Source organism: Trichoderma harzianum (assembly GCF_003025095.1).
Source record: "Trichoderma harzianum CBS 226.95 unplaced genomic scaffold M431scaffold_10, whole genome shotgun sequence".
Taxonomy (NCBI): domain Eukaryota; kingdom Fungi; phylum Ascomycota; class Sordariomycetes; order Hypocreales; family Hypocreaceae; genus Trichoderma; species Trichoderma harzianum.
In genome coordinates, this window is record NW_020209258.1 from 1,278,659 (window position 1) to 1,292,042 (window position 13,384).

At 50.9% G+C, this 13,384-nt stretch overlaps 8 protein-coding genes across 8 annotated transcripts; 3 read left to right on the forward strand and 5 right to left on the reverse strand.

Moving 5' to 3' along the window:
* Nucleotides 1-234: 234 nt before the first annotated feature.
* M431DRAFT_510620 (hypothetical protein) lies at nt 235-1,227 on the reverse strand. Its single transcript, XM_024919510.1, has 4 exons — nt 1,043-1,227; nt 947-976; nt 756-806; nt 235-694 (listed from the first exon to the last, which is right to left on the reverse strand). Exons 1-4 carry the CDS (start codon nt 1,089-1,091, stop codon nt 633-635), a joined length of 192 nt encoding a protein of 63 aa, XP_024772134.1. The 5' UTR covers nt 1,092-1,227; the 3' UTR covers nt 235-632.
* An 855-nt stretch (nt 1,228-2,082) lies between these two features.
* Nucleotides 2,083-3,206, forward strand: M431DRAFT_484486 (hypothetical protein; the record flags this gene model as incomplete). Its single annotated transcript, XM_024916200.1, has 2 exons — nt 2,083-2,656; nt 2,722-3,206. The coding sequence occupies 2 exons, from the start codon at nt 2,083-2,085 to the stop codon at nt 3,204-3,206; spliced, it is 1,059 nt and encodes a 352-aa protein (XP_024772135.1).
* Nucleotides 3,207-3,459: 253 nt separating this feature from the next.
* On the reverse strand, nt 3,460-4,763 carry M431DRAFT_510623 (hypothetical protein). The gene is made up of 3 exons (XM_024919511.1): nt 4,661-4,763; nt 4,394-4,579; nt 3,460-4,322 (listed from the first exon to the last, which is right to left on the reverse strand). Exons 1-3 carry the CDS (start codon nt 4,724-4,726, stop codon nt 3,570-3,572), a joined length of 1,005 nt encoding a protein of 334 aa, XP_024772136.1. The 5' UTR covers nt 4,727-4,763; the 3' UTR covers nt 3,460-3,569.
* A 451-nt stretch (nt 4,764-5,214) lies between these two features.
* M431DRAFT_7866 (hypothetical protein) lies at nt 5,215-5,810 on the forward strand (the record flags this gene model as incomplete). Its single annotated transcript, XM_024922727.1, has 2 exons — nt 5,215-5,287; nt 5,362-5,810. The coding sequence occupies 2 exons, from the start codon at nt 5,215-5,217 to the stop codon at nt 5,808-5,810; spliced, it is 522 nt and encodes a 173-aa protein (XP_024772137.1).
* Nucleotides 5,811-6,246: 436 nt separating this feature from the next.
* On the reverse strand, nt 6,247-7,913 carry M431DRAFT_218452 (hypothetical protein). Its single transcript, XM_024913542.1, has 4 exons — nt 7,472-7,913; nt 7,012-7,249; nt 6,597-6,910; nt 6,247-6,529 (listed from the first exon to the last, which is right to left on the reverse strand). The coding sequence occupies exons 1-4, from the start codon at nt 7,576-7,578 to the stop codon at nt 6,511-6,513; spliced, it is 678 nt and encodes a 225-aa protein (XP_024772138.1). The 5' UTR covers nt 7,579-7,913; the 3' UTR covers nt 6,247-6,510.
* Nucleotides 7,914-9,234: 1,321 nt separating this feature from the next.
* Nucleotides 9,235-9,683, reverse strand: M431DRAFT_510629 (hypothetical protein). The gene has a single exon (XM_024919512.1). It carries the CDS (start codon nt 9,629-9,631, stop codon nt 9,368-9,370), a length of 264 nt encoding a protein of 87 aa, XP_024772139.1. The 5' UTR covers nt 9,632-9,683; the 3' UTR covers nt 9,235-9,367.
* A 1,835-nt stretch (nt 9,684-11,518) lies between these two features.
* Nucleotides 11,519-12,343, forward strand: M431DRAFT_218540 (hypothetical protein). Its single transcript, XM_024913545.1, has one exon. It carries the CDS (start codon nt 11,696-11,698, stop codon nt 12,185-12,187), a length of 492 nt encoding a protein of 163 aa, XP_024772140.1. The 5' UTR covers nt 11,519-11,695; the 3' UTR covers nt 12,188-12,343.
* A 122-nt stretch (nt 12,344-12,465) lies between these two features.
* M431DRAFT_510632 (hypothetical protein) lies at nt 12,466-12,995 on the reverse strand. The gene has a single exon (XM_024919513.1). The coding sequence runs from the start codon at nt 12,861-12,863 to the stop codon at nt 12,684-12,686; it is 180 nt and encodes a 59-aa protein (XP_024772141.1). The 5' UTR covers nt 12,864-12,995; the 3' UTR covers nt 12,466-12,683.
* Between the last annotated feature and the right edge of the window lie 389 nt (nt 12,996-13,384).

A 13,384-nucleotide genomic window follows, 5' to 3' on the forward strand; every position in this document is an offset into this window, starting at 1 on the left:
GTAAGTGAGCGAGAAGGTGTGAGTTGGGTGACTGTATATCTCAAGTTGGGAGGATTGACTTAGTAATCCGTGGCTGACGAGGGAAAAAACTAGAAGTTCTGTAGCGTAGCGCCGTGTTTGGGATGCCGAGATAAGCTCGGAGGGAGCGACGGATATGTAATTGGCTGGTTTCTATGGCTCTGGATGACAGAGTGATAGAGCTCTATTTTGGTTTATGTTTTGTGTATTTATTATTTTCAATCATGACAATTCGGCTTGTGTTATAGCTTAGTCCAAGCTTGGTGTACGAATTAAAAAATTGAAGCACATCACAGGGTAGCCCCGATATCAAAGCAGGACCTTTCACATAGCTTTGCATTTGCTCCAAGCTGCCCAACACTCGTTTTCTCTCATGACACTTAGGAAACAGCGAAAGGGAGCCCTCGCAACTTTGCAGATTCCAGCACAATACCTGCAATATCACAGCTCATAGCAATTGTTGCTTGTTCATCATAAAGGTCTATTCAGCCCTGAATGCGAGTCTATGATACAATGCAGCGAGACTCTCGCGCTACATGCTCTCGAGCCATCCGAGTATATATCCCTTCCTCCACCAACTTCCTTCGCAATCCATTTTTTCCTTTTTATGCGGTTTAGTGAGCCTTGGGGGCCGCCTTGGCGTTGGGGTTGCGAGGGTCGTTCTTCCACTCGTCGGCTGTGCAAATAGTGTCAGTCATCAGTCAGGTTCCAGCAGGAGACTCGAGGAGGGCGCATACAGGCCATCATGGCGTTCTGGGCAGAGTTGGCGCCATAAGCAATAACCAGGCCTGGGAGATTTTCCATGTTAGTCAAAGGCTTCGTTTTCGCCCACAACCACGATACCAGCAAAGTCCCGGCGCAATCGGCGCATAGTCGACGCAGACATCGTTTCTAAATTGATCGAGGATTGTTCGCAAAAATCACATACCGGCGGCAAAGAAAGGCCAGTACGGCTTCACTACAGGGCGAATTGTCAGTCCCATCATCGTTTTTCAGAGAGGAATTGCCGGCGCGGGGGACGTACGGAAAGGAGCCGGGAACTTCTTGAAGGGGACGACGCCGAACCAAGACATGATGGCGGTATTGCGGAGGTCGTGCGAGGAAGCGGTTGAGTGAGGACGGGGGGTGGACGAAGTTGGCTGGTGAAGTCTTCAAAACGAGCCTTTTTCCCTTTAGTCCAACCAGAGGCTTCGGAGCAGCGATTCCAACGGTAGCCGAACAAGGATGTTCTGCCTAAGGCATTCAATCGACCGGCCGAAAGGTACCTGTTGCGATGTACCCAGCAAAATCACATGAGTAATCACATGATATTTGGATTACCTAAGGTTTGCTCTTTGACTGCTCCACAACACCACTAGTGTGACATCATGTCCCCCAATCCTGCTTTGTGCCTGTTCTTCTCCGCACCGAAAAGCGGAGTGGCACGTCCTCGTAGCTTTCCCCAGGTTTCTTGGACTTGGACTTGTACAGGTAGGTACTCACTCAGAACTCCTTCATTCCTTCGTTGCCGCCATCCAAGCCTCAAGCCTCAAGATCACACAAACAAACACCAGCCATCAACCAGGAATCCCATCTCGCCCAATTGCATCCCCTCTTCTCTCCTCTTAATCTATTTGTCCGCCCACAACCGCCCGGCTGCACACACTCACAGCCTCGCACCAATCGCCGCCGCCCAATTAACCCGAAGCGACCCCCATCGGGCATCTCAATAGTGCGGGGTGAAGCTCCCTTGCTGCAACGTGCCTCTTCTTGGCTGCTCAGAGCTCTTGGACTCTGCCTCTCCAACCGCGCCAAATTAACACAGTATCCAATCGGCCCTTAAGCCTGCCCTCCATCACAGCTGCCTGTCTTGTGTCTTCCGCCACTCAAACTGCTCTCTGCTCTCTACTCCCTGCTTGTCGCAAAAGACCTTGCCGCTTCTTATCAGCAACCAAGACAGACTTAATTCTCTGGCCTGTGCCTTGAACGCTTTAGGCTGCAGCTCTAGAGAGTTTTTGTCTTTGCCTTTGGCCTTGTCTGAAGCTTCAACTTTGTGTCTTGTGCGAAACCCACCACAACGTCATCATGCTTGCTCAGAGGTTGTCTCGCCGTGCCGCCGCCGCAGCTCCGCGTGCTGGCGTGCGGGCTCTGGCCACAACAGCCTTGAGGCAGAAGCATACACCGTCGATGGGCGACATCAACCCCACGGCGGGGTCGGTCGAAACCTTCAACGAGAAGCAGAGAGCATTCAGAGAGCAGCTGGTGGAAGCGCAGAAGGAACGGGGAGCTCGTGCGTTTGGATCCCAGAACTTTGCTGACCCTGTCAACCCTGACCAAAGCTCATCTCAAACTGCTGCAGGAGCCACAGCCTCGGCCACGAGCGGCGAGCCTGATCGTAAGCAAGGGCCGCTGACGAACCTCATCTATGGCACAAAGGAAGGCAGAGAGATGGAGGCCCAGATGGAGGCCAGCTTCAGCCAGGTCCTGGCTAGAGGCAAATACGTCCACTCCATTGTGTTCCACGAGGTCCAGCCGGATAAGGTGGACGAGTATGTCAAGCTCACGGGCGAATTCTACCCCAAGATGGCCAATACACCCGAGAATAAGGTTCACCTGGTCGGAAGTTGGCGAACAGAGGTCGGCGACTGCGACACCTTTGGTAAGGATAGTTCCGCGCGTGCTTTATTCATCGCAACTCTCTGCTAATCTTTTTCCCACTCATAGTGCACATTTGGGAGTACCAGCGGTACGAGGGCTACCACGAATCTCGACACTCCATCTCCCACCACCCCGACTTTGCCGATTTCAACACGAAGCTCAGCAAGTTGATCAAGTCCAAGAAGATTTCTCTGATGCAAGAGTTTTCCTTCTGGCCTACCACTCCTCCGCGCGAGCTGGGAGGTGTCTTTGAGCTTCGATCATATACTCTTCACCCTGGCAACCTGCTGGAGTGGGAGACTCACTGGAGAAGAGGCCTCAAGGCTCGAAGGGAGGTCATGGAAGGCGTTGGAGCCTGGTTCGTCCAGATCGGAGAGCTCAACACGGTCCACCATCTCTGGCAGTTTGCCAACCTGGAGGAGCGAAGGGCCCGCCGAGAGAAGAGCTGGTCTGTTGAGGGCTGGAGCGATACAGTGCACAAGACGGTGCCTCTGATCCAGTCCATGCAATCCAGGATCCTCATCCCAATGCCCTGGTCGCCTGTACGATAAGCTCTGTTTCTCCTGCTTTGCAATCAGTTTTCAGTGCGTTGGGTTTCAAGATTGAGTTGTCTATTTTGGCGGCGTCAAAGGTGGCTTTCATGTAGGAGGAGTTGTATATTGTATATACAAGAGAATGGCATGACGAGAGCATCATATATGTAAATTTTCCTTCTTTTTCTTTGAATTTAAACAAATCATCTCTAGCTCTGTTCGCCTCTCGAATTGTGACTGCCAAGATGGAGTTGGGACAAAGATTTACATTGGGGGGTATTTGCATGTATATGCTGCCAATCGAACCAGAAATGTCCTTGAAAATGACGGTTATGTATGTACAAATCATCGCCCATGATAGATGCTCAAGAGTACTGGCTACTACGTGTACGTCTTCAACTGCACACTCATAACTGCATCCAAGTTCCGCCGCGCCTGGTCTAGCATAATGTTCAGATATCCTAGTTTTGAATAGAGCGAGATGAGGCTGGGATCTGCGCTCTCCACCCGGACCTTTTCCCGTACATAGACCTCTTCCAGCTGAGAATTTGAAAACGTCCTTGTAATAGGAGGCTGGCTGTGATTGGCGGCCAACCGCCGGGTATCGGACATGTCGTCTCCCCCGGGCTTGTACTTGAACACAATGTCGGCTTCGTCATGTTCGAGGCGTCGGTACGTGCCGATAGCGAGACCGAGCTTCGTGCCGAAATGGACGGGGGCATCGACGGGTTCCAGGGCGCGCAAGACGAGCACGATGCTGCATTCCTGAAGAGTGACGTAGAAGCTAAAGTTTTGCGTCAGGGGAGGCGAAAAGTGCGATGATGGACAGGATTGTGTGGTCCAATTCGTGTCTAGCTCGTTCAAGGGCGGTCCCTTGAGGAGCACGATGGAGTTGGAGATGGAGTCGGCGAGGAGACGTAGCCCTGATGAGAGCGCTTGCGCTTGGTTGGCAGTAAATGATGAGGCGTCGGCTTCGGCATCGGATGGCTTGCTGTTGGATAGGAGAAGGCCAAGTAGGTCGATGGATTCGGTGAGATGCGTGTGGAGAGTGTCGAGTGCGTGGATGTGGATGGGGTATGCTTGGGAGAGGGTGAGTGTCTGTTGCGCAATGGTTCGAAATTGGAGACCGAGAGACTAGAAGAGCAAAATTGCGTGTCAGTAATGCCATTTCTGTGCCACATATTTACAAGGAGCATCCAATTTACCCCCTTGACGATGCGCGTGCCGACCCGAGTGATGGTGCCCTTGACTCGCTCGTTGCGCGGCGTGCTCATCACCAGAGTGCTGCCAGGATCAACCGGCGCCAACAGCGCGTAGCAGTCCTCCAGGCCATGCTTGAGGTCTTCGCAAGTCTGAAGAGTCCTCGCGACTATCCAAGCCAGCTCGCGTTTCTTGAAAGATATCAGCATTCTTGCGTTTCTCCCCCCGTTTGCTTGTCCAGCTCAGCTTGCGCGCGCCATCAAACTACCGACCTGGGCTTCAGCGACTTTTATGCTGAGCTCCCCTGGGGATACGGGAGGCCAGATGTCCAGAGACATGGCTGTTCAGCGGTGGGCGAAATGGTCGGAGCCTGGGATACAGGCAGCCATTCCTCTGAGAAGAGGCCAGTTCCGAGGTTGTTGAAGCTGGGAAGCGAAGAGGCTCTAGAGTAGAAGATGGACGGGATGACGTTCCTGGCAGTGCTATGGCTGGTTCGTTCGTGGTGGGGCTCGACGCGATAACAGCTGCCGATAAGAAAAAGCGGGCTGGGCGAAGAACTAAGGTAAGAGCAAGTGCCAGGCAGTCATGATTGATGAAAGTCTTCCTCTCATATTACCTTTTTTCGCGCGACAGAAGTTGGCAAAAGGGACGCTTGTTGTCACCTCATTTGTGTCTCTATATTCATTCATTTTCAAACTCATTCTTATTCTCATTAATATTGACACTTCTCATTGAATCGTTTTTTCTTCTTCTCCATAATTGTTGAGCCAAGCTTTTGAGAATCCGAAAAGGCTCTCTGAGGCCAATCACCACTCGCTGATTCGCCATGTCACAACAGAAAAACGCCCCGTCTGAGCTGGTGCCTGGGGCGACCAGCAAGATGGCCCCAATTCCCCAGGGTAGGCACATCACTGTTACTGGCACTTGAGGACACGGTTGAAGCTTTGAAACGTCTCTAACGGTCAGATTCTAGGCGCCAGGATTCAGAAGCGTCCCCTCACTCGACGCCAGCTCCCAGCGTCGTCTAAGACGCCGATCATTTACGTGTCCTCAAATTCTCCCTTCATGTCTGTTGTGAAGCGGGCCAGGAAGTTCTTGGACAAGGACCTGCGTAGTAATACTTCTGCTGCCAAGAATGTATCCTTGCACGCGCGCGTTGAGGCGCTCAAGAGAGGCAGTGCCAGTGGGACGTCTCGTGGAGCTGTGGTGACGGTGATGGGCACAGGTAAAGCTATTGAAAAGACTCTAAATGTCGCCAGCTGGTTCCAGCAGCAAGGGGACTGCGTTGTCGAGATTAAAACACGAACCATTGGGACAGTAGACGATGTGGTTACAGGAGATGCAGACGACGCGTTTGGGGCCGACAACGAAAGCCGGCTGAGGAAGCTTAATTGCTTGGAAGTTGCCATCAACTTGAAGTGAACAGTACCCGGAGCAGAGGCATTACGAGAAAGCACCAATGGCAAGATGGAGAAAGAGGGATCATCAGGTCTCGCTGCAGGATGACGTCTATTAGCGATACAAAGCAGTGAGCTCTTATGCAACCACTGCGAGAATCTCGCTGACCAAACAAGTCCCCAGCAGACAAGCAACATCAACAAACGAACATGAGCGAGGATGAGCACACGCTTATTATAATAACGCCGAACGCGCCGCCATCAACCAGGGAACACCTCACAGCAGCCAACCCCACAGATGTCTCGAAAAAGCGTCAAATTAACAGGATTTCTTTCGCTTCGAACCTCCCCCATGCCTAATTCCGTTACCGCCTCATTAAAACAAAAAGAAAAAGATGAAGAAAGAAGAGGCCCCGTACTCCGATTCCGATGCAGGCCCATTACCGCCAAAACCAAAAGTAACCGATGCTGAAAAGAAAAATACTCCGGAAAGGAAAAACTCCACGCTTCAAACTCCGCAAATCTGCCGTCACCCGGGCGAGTCATCGTGAATCCGCCAAACCGTTGAGAAGAGAGAAAAGAAAAAAATGCAGTCCGCCGGCGCCGCCCTTCCCTATGCTTTGTGTCGTTGGTCTCGCAATAGCAAATTTTTTCCCAGAGAACTTCGGGTTATGCCTCTGGCATAATACGTCTTTTCCCGATAGATGGCCTTATGCTGCCTGTCTTCAAGTGAGGCGATAGGCGCTTTGATCACTAGTTAGCCTTGCTTGGGAAGCTAATCACGACATGATTGGGTGATTTATCTACTCACTCGATAATGAGCTCTTCACCTCGCCACACACCACTGGCGACCCAGAGCCCACAGTTGACGAACTCGGCATAGCGCTTGTCTGCTGTTTTGACCGTGGCAAAGGTCCGAAAGCCGTATTGACGGGGATCAATGTTCTCCTTTGATTCCCGGGCGCTGAGCAGGGTATCGAGTACGTCACATGGGCCCGACAGCGACCCTCGCGTACGCATCTCCAGCATGGCCGGAGGTTGGTCAGTAGTCTGCAGGACAAATGCGCCCTCAACAATGCGAATCGGACGAAAGCCCCGTGCCTGCCCGAGATCATATCCGCCGGCCTAACGATTTGTCAGCTGATTTTTTCATCCTCAATTTTTTGTGCATGTTATGTCCTGGCACGGGCCGGAAACAGTTCGGGAAACCCAGGGTGCAATCATACCATGACTCGACCGTTGCCAAATGATCCGGACCACCTGCCTCCCTTGATGGTGGTGATCTCCTTTTGGACACGGTTCTCAATTCTGGAGGGCTCCGGATTGAGTGCGACGGCGATGCGAAAGTCAAACTCGAGAGTAGGCATGGCGAAGGAGACGCTCGGACAGGGAAAGTGCTCTAGCGAACGCTTGCAAGCTTCCTCTACGCTCCTGTACGAGGACAAGAGGTTGGATGTTAGCCAGTAATCGGAGCTCGGCCTGCGCTTCAAGGGCCTATCGCACTCGTCGGGGTTAAGCTGCGCGACGTACTTGCCCGTCACCGTGGCATCGCCTCCTTGATCCTGCTGAGGCTGCTGTGTCTGGTGCTGAGGGCTCGTCGCGGAGTTGCTCGGGCCGCCTAGCTTGGCGGGAAAGCCAAAGGTTGCGGTGATGCTCGTGTCCCACTCATCGGTACACCATTCGCGCTTGGTTCCACGGAACTGATGCTCGTCTTGAGGGAGACATGTTGACGCAGCGACCTCTGTCGGGGCCGTGGTGGTCGGGAGAGAGAGCGTCTCGGTGTCGGTTGCCATTTATTCCAGTCGAGAGAGAGAGAGTGTGTGTATGTGTGTACTTTTGTCTTTTTGTCTCTTTAAGCCTTTGCGTCGAGTACCGGATCGACCCTGGCGACTGCAGAAATCTCCACTGTCACGGAAACCCGAGGCGGCCGCGGAGAGGATGTCAAGATTGAATCGAGCAATGAGCGATGTCAATCTACGTTATCGGATTCTTTGATGATATAGGTTGGAGCGCATCAAGACAAGACGATGGGATGTCGTCTGTTTTTGGTAGGGGAGGGGGGCCCGAAGGCTGGTCGGCAGCGGAGAGATGGGTATATGAATCTCACAATCAGGCTCCGCTTTTGGATAATCCCGGTGGGGTGTATGAGCAAATGTGTGTACTTGTATGTATGTACGAGGGTATGTAACCGGTACGTCCCGGGACAGACAATGTTTATACGGGCGGAGGAGGTGCTTTGCCGCAGGCGCTGCTGAGTGAGCGTGTGGTTGGGTAATTGGTAATACTCGATTACTTGGAGGGGCAGCTGTGGACGTTTTTTTTTTCTGATCGGGCTGGATGGGACGGGGGGGCAAGGTTTAAAGGGCTTCCTATTACCGGATGTCCGCCAGACCCGGCCGAGAGAGAAGGGGACTGGAGACTTTTGAGAGGCGGCGAGCGAGGGAAAGGCTGGGCAGCGATGAGTTAAGCAGGAGAGAGGTAAAGAAGAAGAGAGAGGAAAAGGGACTGGTATTTGGTGGCGTGCCCCGTGTCTAAGTGGTAGCGTGTGTGAGTGTGTGACTGAGAGTGTGTGTGTGCGTATGTTTTGGGCTGGCAGCCAGCGAATGAAGAATGACCAAGCAGAAATGGAACAGAACAGAGCAGACAGGACAGAGAAGGCGAGGGAAAAGGCGATGGCGAAGAGCTGAGTCTGAATGGGTAGCAAAGTCCGAAGTAGGTAAGTGAGATAAGGTGAGGCAAGGCAAGGCAAAAAGCAAAGCGCAAAGCGGATGGAAGGCCGGAGTACATGCGAGTACTTGGGCGTTATAAAATCCGAATGATTTCAAATGCGGGTCGCGGATTCGCGCAGGCAATAATAAGCGAAACTAAGCGCTACTCGTGTGGCAGGATTGGGCAAATTAGCGTTTCCGCAATGAGGAAATTGGAGAGAAGAAGGCGAGTTTTGAAAGGATTCAAGGTTGGGGGATTGGGATGGAATCGGATCGGGATGCACGGTCATGATTACGGAGTGCAGATTTGATTTCACGGGCGAAGGAGCAGCAAGCATCTCGATGGCTCGATGGTCGATTGCTTGGGTAGCAATACTGTACGATACGGTACGGTACGGCTGAAACTAAGGTTGATGGATAGATTGGTAACCCTGAACACGTAGGCCTACCATGGCTGCTGCAGTACGTACGTACGGGTACGGGTACACACGACACGCAGAGATGGATTCATTCTTACGACTGATGATGCTACAGTTGGAATACTTTGGGTACTCTCTTCTTACTCGATTCGACGCATTTGCCTGGTGCCCGTTTTCGCGAGAGGTACATGTGCTGTACATGCCATGCATCTGGGTCTGCCTGGGACGATAAGCTTGGTAGCACCAGAACTTGCCTTTGTGTCCGTACTCCGAGTGGGCTGCGGGTGCGGACTAACAGACAACTGCGAAACGGGCAAAAAAAGGTACATACCTACACACGGGCGGACGAAAAGAAAAAAGAGGTAGTCGCATGTACCTTGTCTTGTTCGGGGTTCTTGTGTTTTTTTCTTTAATAAAACGAGAGGCGATGGGGAGAGTAACATTTGATTGTTGCTTTATGCGACACGGACGGTACGAGCATAATATATACAACGCGGAATTACCTGTTGGTTCGGTGGCACTGCAGTAAGTGCAGCAGCGAAGAAAGAAAAGCGCCGGCGAGAGCGGTCGCCGAATCGGCGGGCTGCGGGCCGAGGGTATTTGGGACGGTAAAAGCATTGACAGCGAGCAAAGGAGAAACGAAAGAAGGAAGGGAAAAAGAAAGAAAGGAAAGGAGAAGGGAAAGGATTTGCGATTTTTATTTGCATTGATGGGTTCATGTTATTCGAGATTTGGCCATTTAATTATTTTATTTTATTTTTACCCTTTTTTTTTTTTTTTTTTTTTTTTAACATTACAGCCATGTGCTCTTCTTACAGTAATTGCTAGGTACCTATATCTTACCCCGGAATTTTGGCAAAATGCCTTGATGTGGTGAACTTTTGACTTCCGCTGGATTAGGGAGGGAGAGGAAGAGAGATGGGCCGTCGGGGGAGGGCTGGGGCTGGGCAGGTTTATAGTGGCCATGGCATTTCGCATTGGCATTTGACATGAGTATTGGCATTTGACGCCCATCAAGACGGGACGGATTCGTGTGTGTGCGTACTCGGACAGTATGAGTGCACGCGCGCGGAGGTACCTACCGCTGTAGTTACGGTAAACTCCCTTAGCCGCGGAAATCTGGACAGCCAGCTAAGCCCGGCGCTGTTAACGTTAACTTGCACTACTCCGTGCAGCTACTTTCAATTGCTTTGCATACGTCGGCGGCCCGGAGACCCAAGATTCGTGGTTACCGTGGCTGTAGGTTTTTTTTGTTTTTTTTTTTTGGGCGTAGAATGGTTGGGCAGAAAGAAGAGAGAGAGAAAAGAAGAGAAAAGAAGAGAAAAGGAACATGAGGAAATTGGGAGAGCAAGGGAGGTACCTCTGAAGTATCTCCCCTTCGGAGCATTTCTTCTTTTTCCTTTCGTTCTCGCTTGGGCTTCGCATTTGCCGTACCTGGTATAATTGTAAGCAGTGCTAGGTATGTGTGCACAGTGTTCCTTTCGTCGGCGCGATTGTCGACCCGGAGTACCTGACGCTTTTTGCTGGGGGGCGGGTAATCCCCGATGGCGATGGGGCGGAGGGAGAGGTACGCAGGGGGTACTTCCAGATTGCTTCGGATGCTGGGTGCTACAGGCAGTTGTACCGTGCTGCGTTTTTGCTTGGGTTTCTGCCTTTTCTTTCCTTTTTCCGGAATTGCGTGGTTGTGGTGGTACGGTAAGGGACATGGGTGCAAGGATATGGGAATATGGAATATTCGGTGTTCCGAGGGGGTGGTACTGCATCATGACGATGGGTTTACATGTGCTTTTTCTTAGGCTTGTCGGGGCATTTAATTGCTGCGACGGAATATTCCTAATGCTCAGGGCTTTTGGCTTGCTGCATTTGTCTGTCTCCTCGTCGATTGCTCGAATCGTATGCCTGGCGTCCTTTTCTTTCTTTTTTTTTTTTTTTTGTCTGTAGAATTGCCTTACTCGTGGGTTCATTATTACTGCCGGTATTACAAGGTATATTATGAAACTTGTGGACGTGGTCAGCCCCAAAAAGCCGGGATCAAAAGAGCCCTCCCAATGGCAAGGTAGATTGACCATCCAAAAGGGTGTAGCAGTGACATTCAATTTCTTGGGGACTGGCTAATAGACGAACGAATTTCCATGGGAGGGTCGGAGAATGGGCGACTTGTGTTCTGGGGGGTGGTGGCTATCTCCGCTGTTGCTAGCTTGATACAGGCATAGTTGGCCGAAATGGTTTGATTTCTCTTTCGTTTTTTTTTCTTTTTTCTTTTCTTTTTCTTGTTCTTGTGGTTTGTTTGTTATTGAGAGGTTCGGAATCGATTCCAAGTTGAGGACGGGCCGGATTCTATTTTGTTTTACTTTTCTTGGTGTTATTGCGGTTGCTGTCCCCCCTACAATCCGGCCATGATGAGATGTTGGTACTGTGAACGAATCCATGTAGAATTGAAGGAGATTCAATTATTTGCTGCTCCGTAATACGCCTCATCGTGTAGTAACAGCTGATTCATGAGCTTGAAACTGCAAGCTCGAAGCTTCAATCACAGCAACACGGCAGATACCGCGTGGAGCCCCCGAAACACGGGCGTCCAGCCGTGACAAGTACCTCCCAAGTACACAGCGCCATCTGCTCCAAAACTCCACCAAGAAAAAGGAAGAAGCGCGCGCGACGGAAAGCCGAATATCTCCTTTTTGTTGCATTCCATCTTTTTTGCCTTGGTAAAACCACAAATTCCTTCGTTTTTACCGTCGAGAAAAAAACGGCCTGCATCACTTTGCCGTGTCGGCCTTTCCATGCTTTCCGAAGAGCCATTTTTACGGCAGATCACCGATGTAGGGCTCCGTCCAAGATACATAACTTGGAACATTTCAATGCTATCTATTACTGTAATTCCTGTTGATATCGTATTTGATCAAAGCTCCCGCCCCGGAATAGAGGGAAAAGAAGTGGCATATATTACCGAGTGCCGGGAAGCCCGCGCCACGCCTCTCTCTCTCTCTCTCTCTCTCTCTCTCTCTCTCTCTCTCAGCTCCAGCGCCGGAATTACACACACAAAATTTACCTGCCGCCGCGGCATTTGGCGCAGTGGGGAAAAGCCCGACAGCGCGCGGTGTTTCGCTGTCTTTTGCGGTCTTCTGGGCTTTGTTCTTGGGCGAAAACGGATTCGCGGGACGTTCCCCGTCTCCTCGTGGCCATTTTGGAGCCGCTTCGGCGATGATGACATAGTAAAGTCCGTCTTGGTTTCTTGTCTTTCTCTGCTGGTTACAGTGTTTTTGCTTGTGTAAAGCTGCTTACATACGTGCATTCGAACCCTTGACTTTTCGCTTTTTTTCTTCTTTTCTTTCCAGAGATGCCGCGAGAGATACCGAAAGCATTGATCCCTCTTCTTTCGTACTTGGTATCTTGCTAATCGCGACTCGTCGGATTAATAAGCCGCCATCATCTGCCGCGTTTCCTTTCTCAAGAGTATTTGAAAGCAAGGCAGAAGCAGTTACCAATTTACCTATACATTACCATTCAATTCTACAGTAGGCATTCTACAAAGTGACGCGCACACACCAAAAAAAAGATAGGGCGGGAAGATTAGTTGGTCTGGTTATTGCCCTGTTGGGAGGAGGAAGAGGAGGAGCAGCACCCAGCCTTTATCGAGCCCGTTTTTAGGCCTGTTTTCTCCCCTTTTTTTTACTTGACGCCGCCCAAGCCAAGGTGCTAGAAAAGAGGGCGAGTCAGTTGCTTGGCTTGTGAATTTGTGAATTTGTGATCGTGGGTTTGGGGCGATTATTAATTCCATGCGGGCGTGTCGAGGTTTTTGCCGTTTACGGGCAATGGCTGAGGAATCATGAGCATGAGCTGTACAAAGGCCAAGAGAAAGAGGGCAAAAACACGAAGAATGACGAGAATGAAAGAGGGCAGCAAAGATGCCCATCGCTGAGCAATCCAGTCGGTCGGGGATTTTGTCATTGCTATTGTTGTCGGGAGTGGCGGGAAGCGCCTCTTTTGATATTCAATCTTCGCCCTAGTTGGGCGCGTACGAGTACGAGTAGGCTACATGTCCACGTACGAGCTACACGTACTCCGTACACGTCATATTTGCACGACGGAATCGTGTTGTAATGAGTAATGTAATGGATGTAATGGTACTGTGCAAACGCGTAACAGAACACAGCGTGTTGGCAGGTAAATGGCAGAACCATTATCCAGTATGGCTGACATTCGGAGTTTCTTAATTGCGAATGAAACTCCAAATGTCCGTCCGGTGAGACATGCGCAAAGCTCCGATGCGCTGCTGCTCCCCTTTGTTGCTCTGAGCTCTCTATCTTGGGGATTCTAAGTGTTTGATCAGAGATTCATGAAGTAATTGGTTGGTTTAAAGAATAGAAAGTATTCTCAATTTACTGTACAAAGAAAATAAGAGTAACCTCAAGCTGTAATACCGATCTCAACACCATTCGGACGTCAACGTTTCCCTTCCCAGCAATCTC

Coding starts and splice junctions, on each gene's coding strand:
- M431DRAFT_510623 (XM_024919511.1), bottom strand. CDS start 4,726: ATGTCTCTGGACATCTGGCCTCCCGTATCCCCAGGGGAGCTCAGCATA. Junction 4,580..4,660: donor TAAAAGTCGCTGAAGCCCAG/GTCGGTAGTTTG, acceptor ATATCTTTCAAG/AAACGCGAGCTGGCTTGGAT. Junction 4,323..4,393: donor GCACGCGCATCGTCAAGGGG/GTAAATTGGATG, acceptor TTGCTCTTCTAG/TCTCTCGGTCTCCAATTTCG.
- M431DRAFT_218452 (XM_024913542.1), bottom strand. CDS start 7,578: ATGGCAACCGACACCGAGACGCTCTCTCTCCCGACCACCACGGCCCCG. Junction 7,250..7,471: donor CATCAGTTCCGTGGAACCAA/GCGCGAATGGTG, acceptor GAGCTCCGATTA/CTGGCTAACATCCAACCTCT. Junction 6,911..7,011: donor TTGGCAACGGTCGAGTCATG/GTATGATTGCAC, acceptor ACAAATCGTTAG/GCCGGCGGATATGATCTCGG.
- M431DRAFT_510629 (XM_024919512.1), bottom strand. CDS start 9,631: ATGAACCCATCAATGCAAATAAAAATCGCAAATCCTTTCCCTTCTCCT.
- M431DRAFT_510632 (XM_024919513.1), bottom strand. CDS start 12,863: ATGACAAAATCCCCGACCGACTGGATTGCTCAGCGATGGGCATCTTTG.
- M431DRAFT_218540 (XM_024913545.1), top strand. CDS start 11,696: ATGCTTTCCGAAGAGCCATTTTTACGGCAGATCACCGATGTAGGGCTC.
- M431DRAFT_510620 (XM_024919510.1), bottom strand. CDS start 1,091: ATGTCTTGGTTCGGCGTCGTCCCCTTCAAGAAGTTCCCGGCTCCTTTC. Junction 977..1,042: donor GAAGTTCCCGGCTCCTTTCC/GTACGTCCCCCG, acceptor TTCGCCCTGTAG/TGAAGCCGTACTGGCCTTTC. Junction 695..755: donor CCAGAACGCCATGATGGCCT/GTATGCGCCCTC, acceptor CTATTTGCACAG/CCGACGAGTGGAAGAACGAC.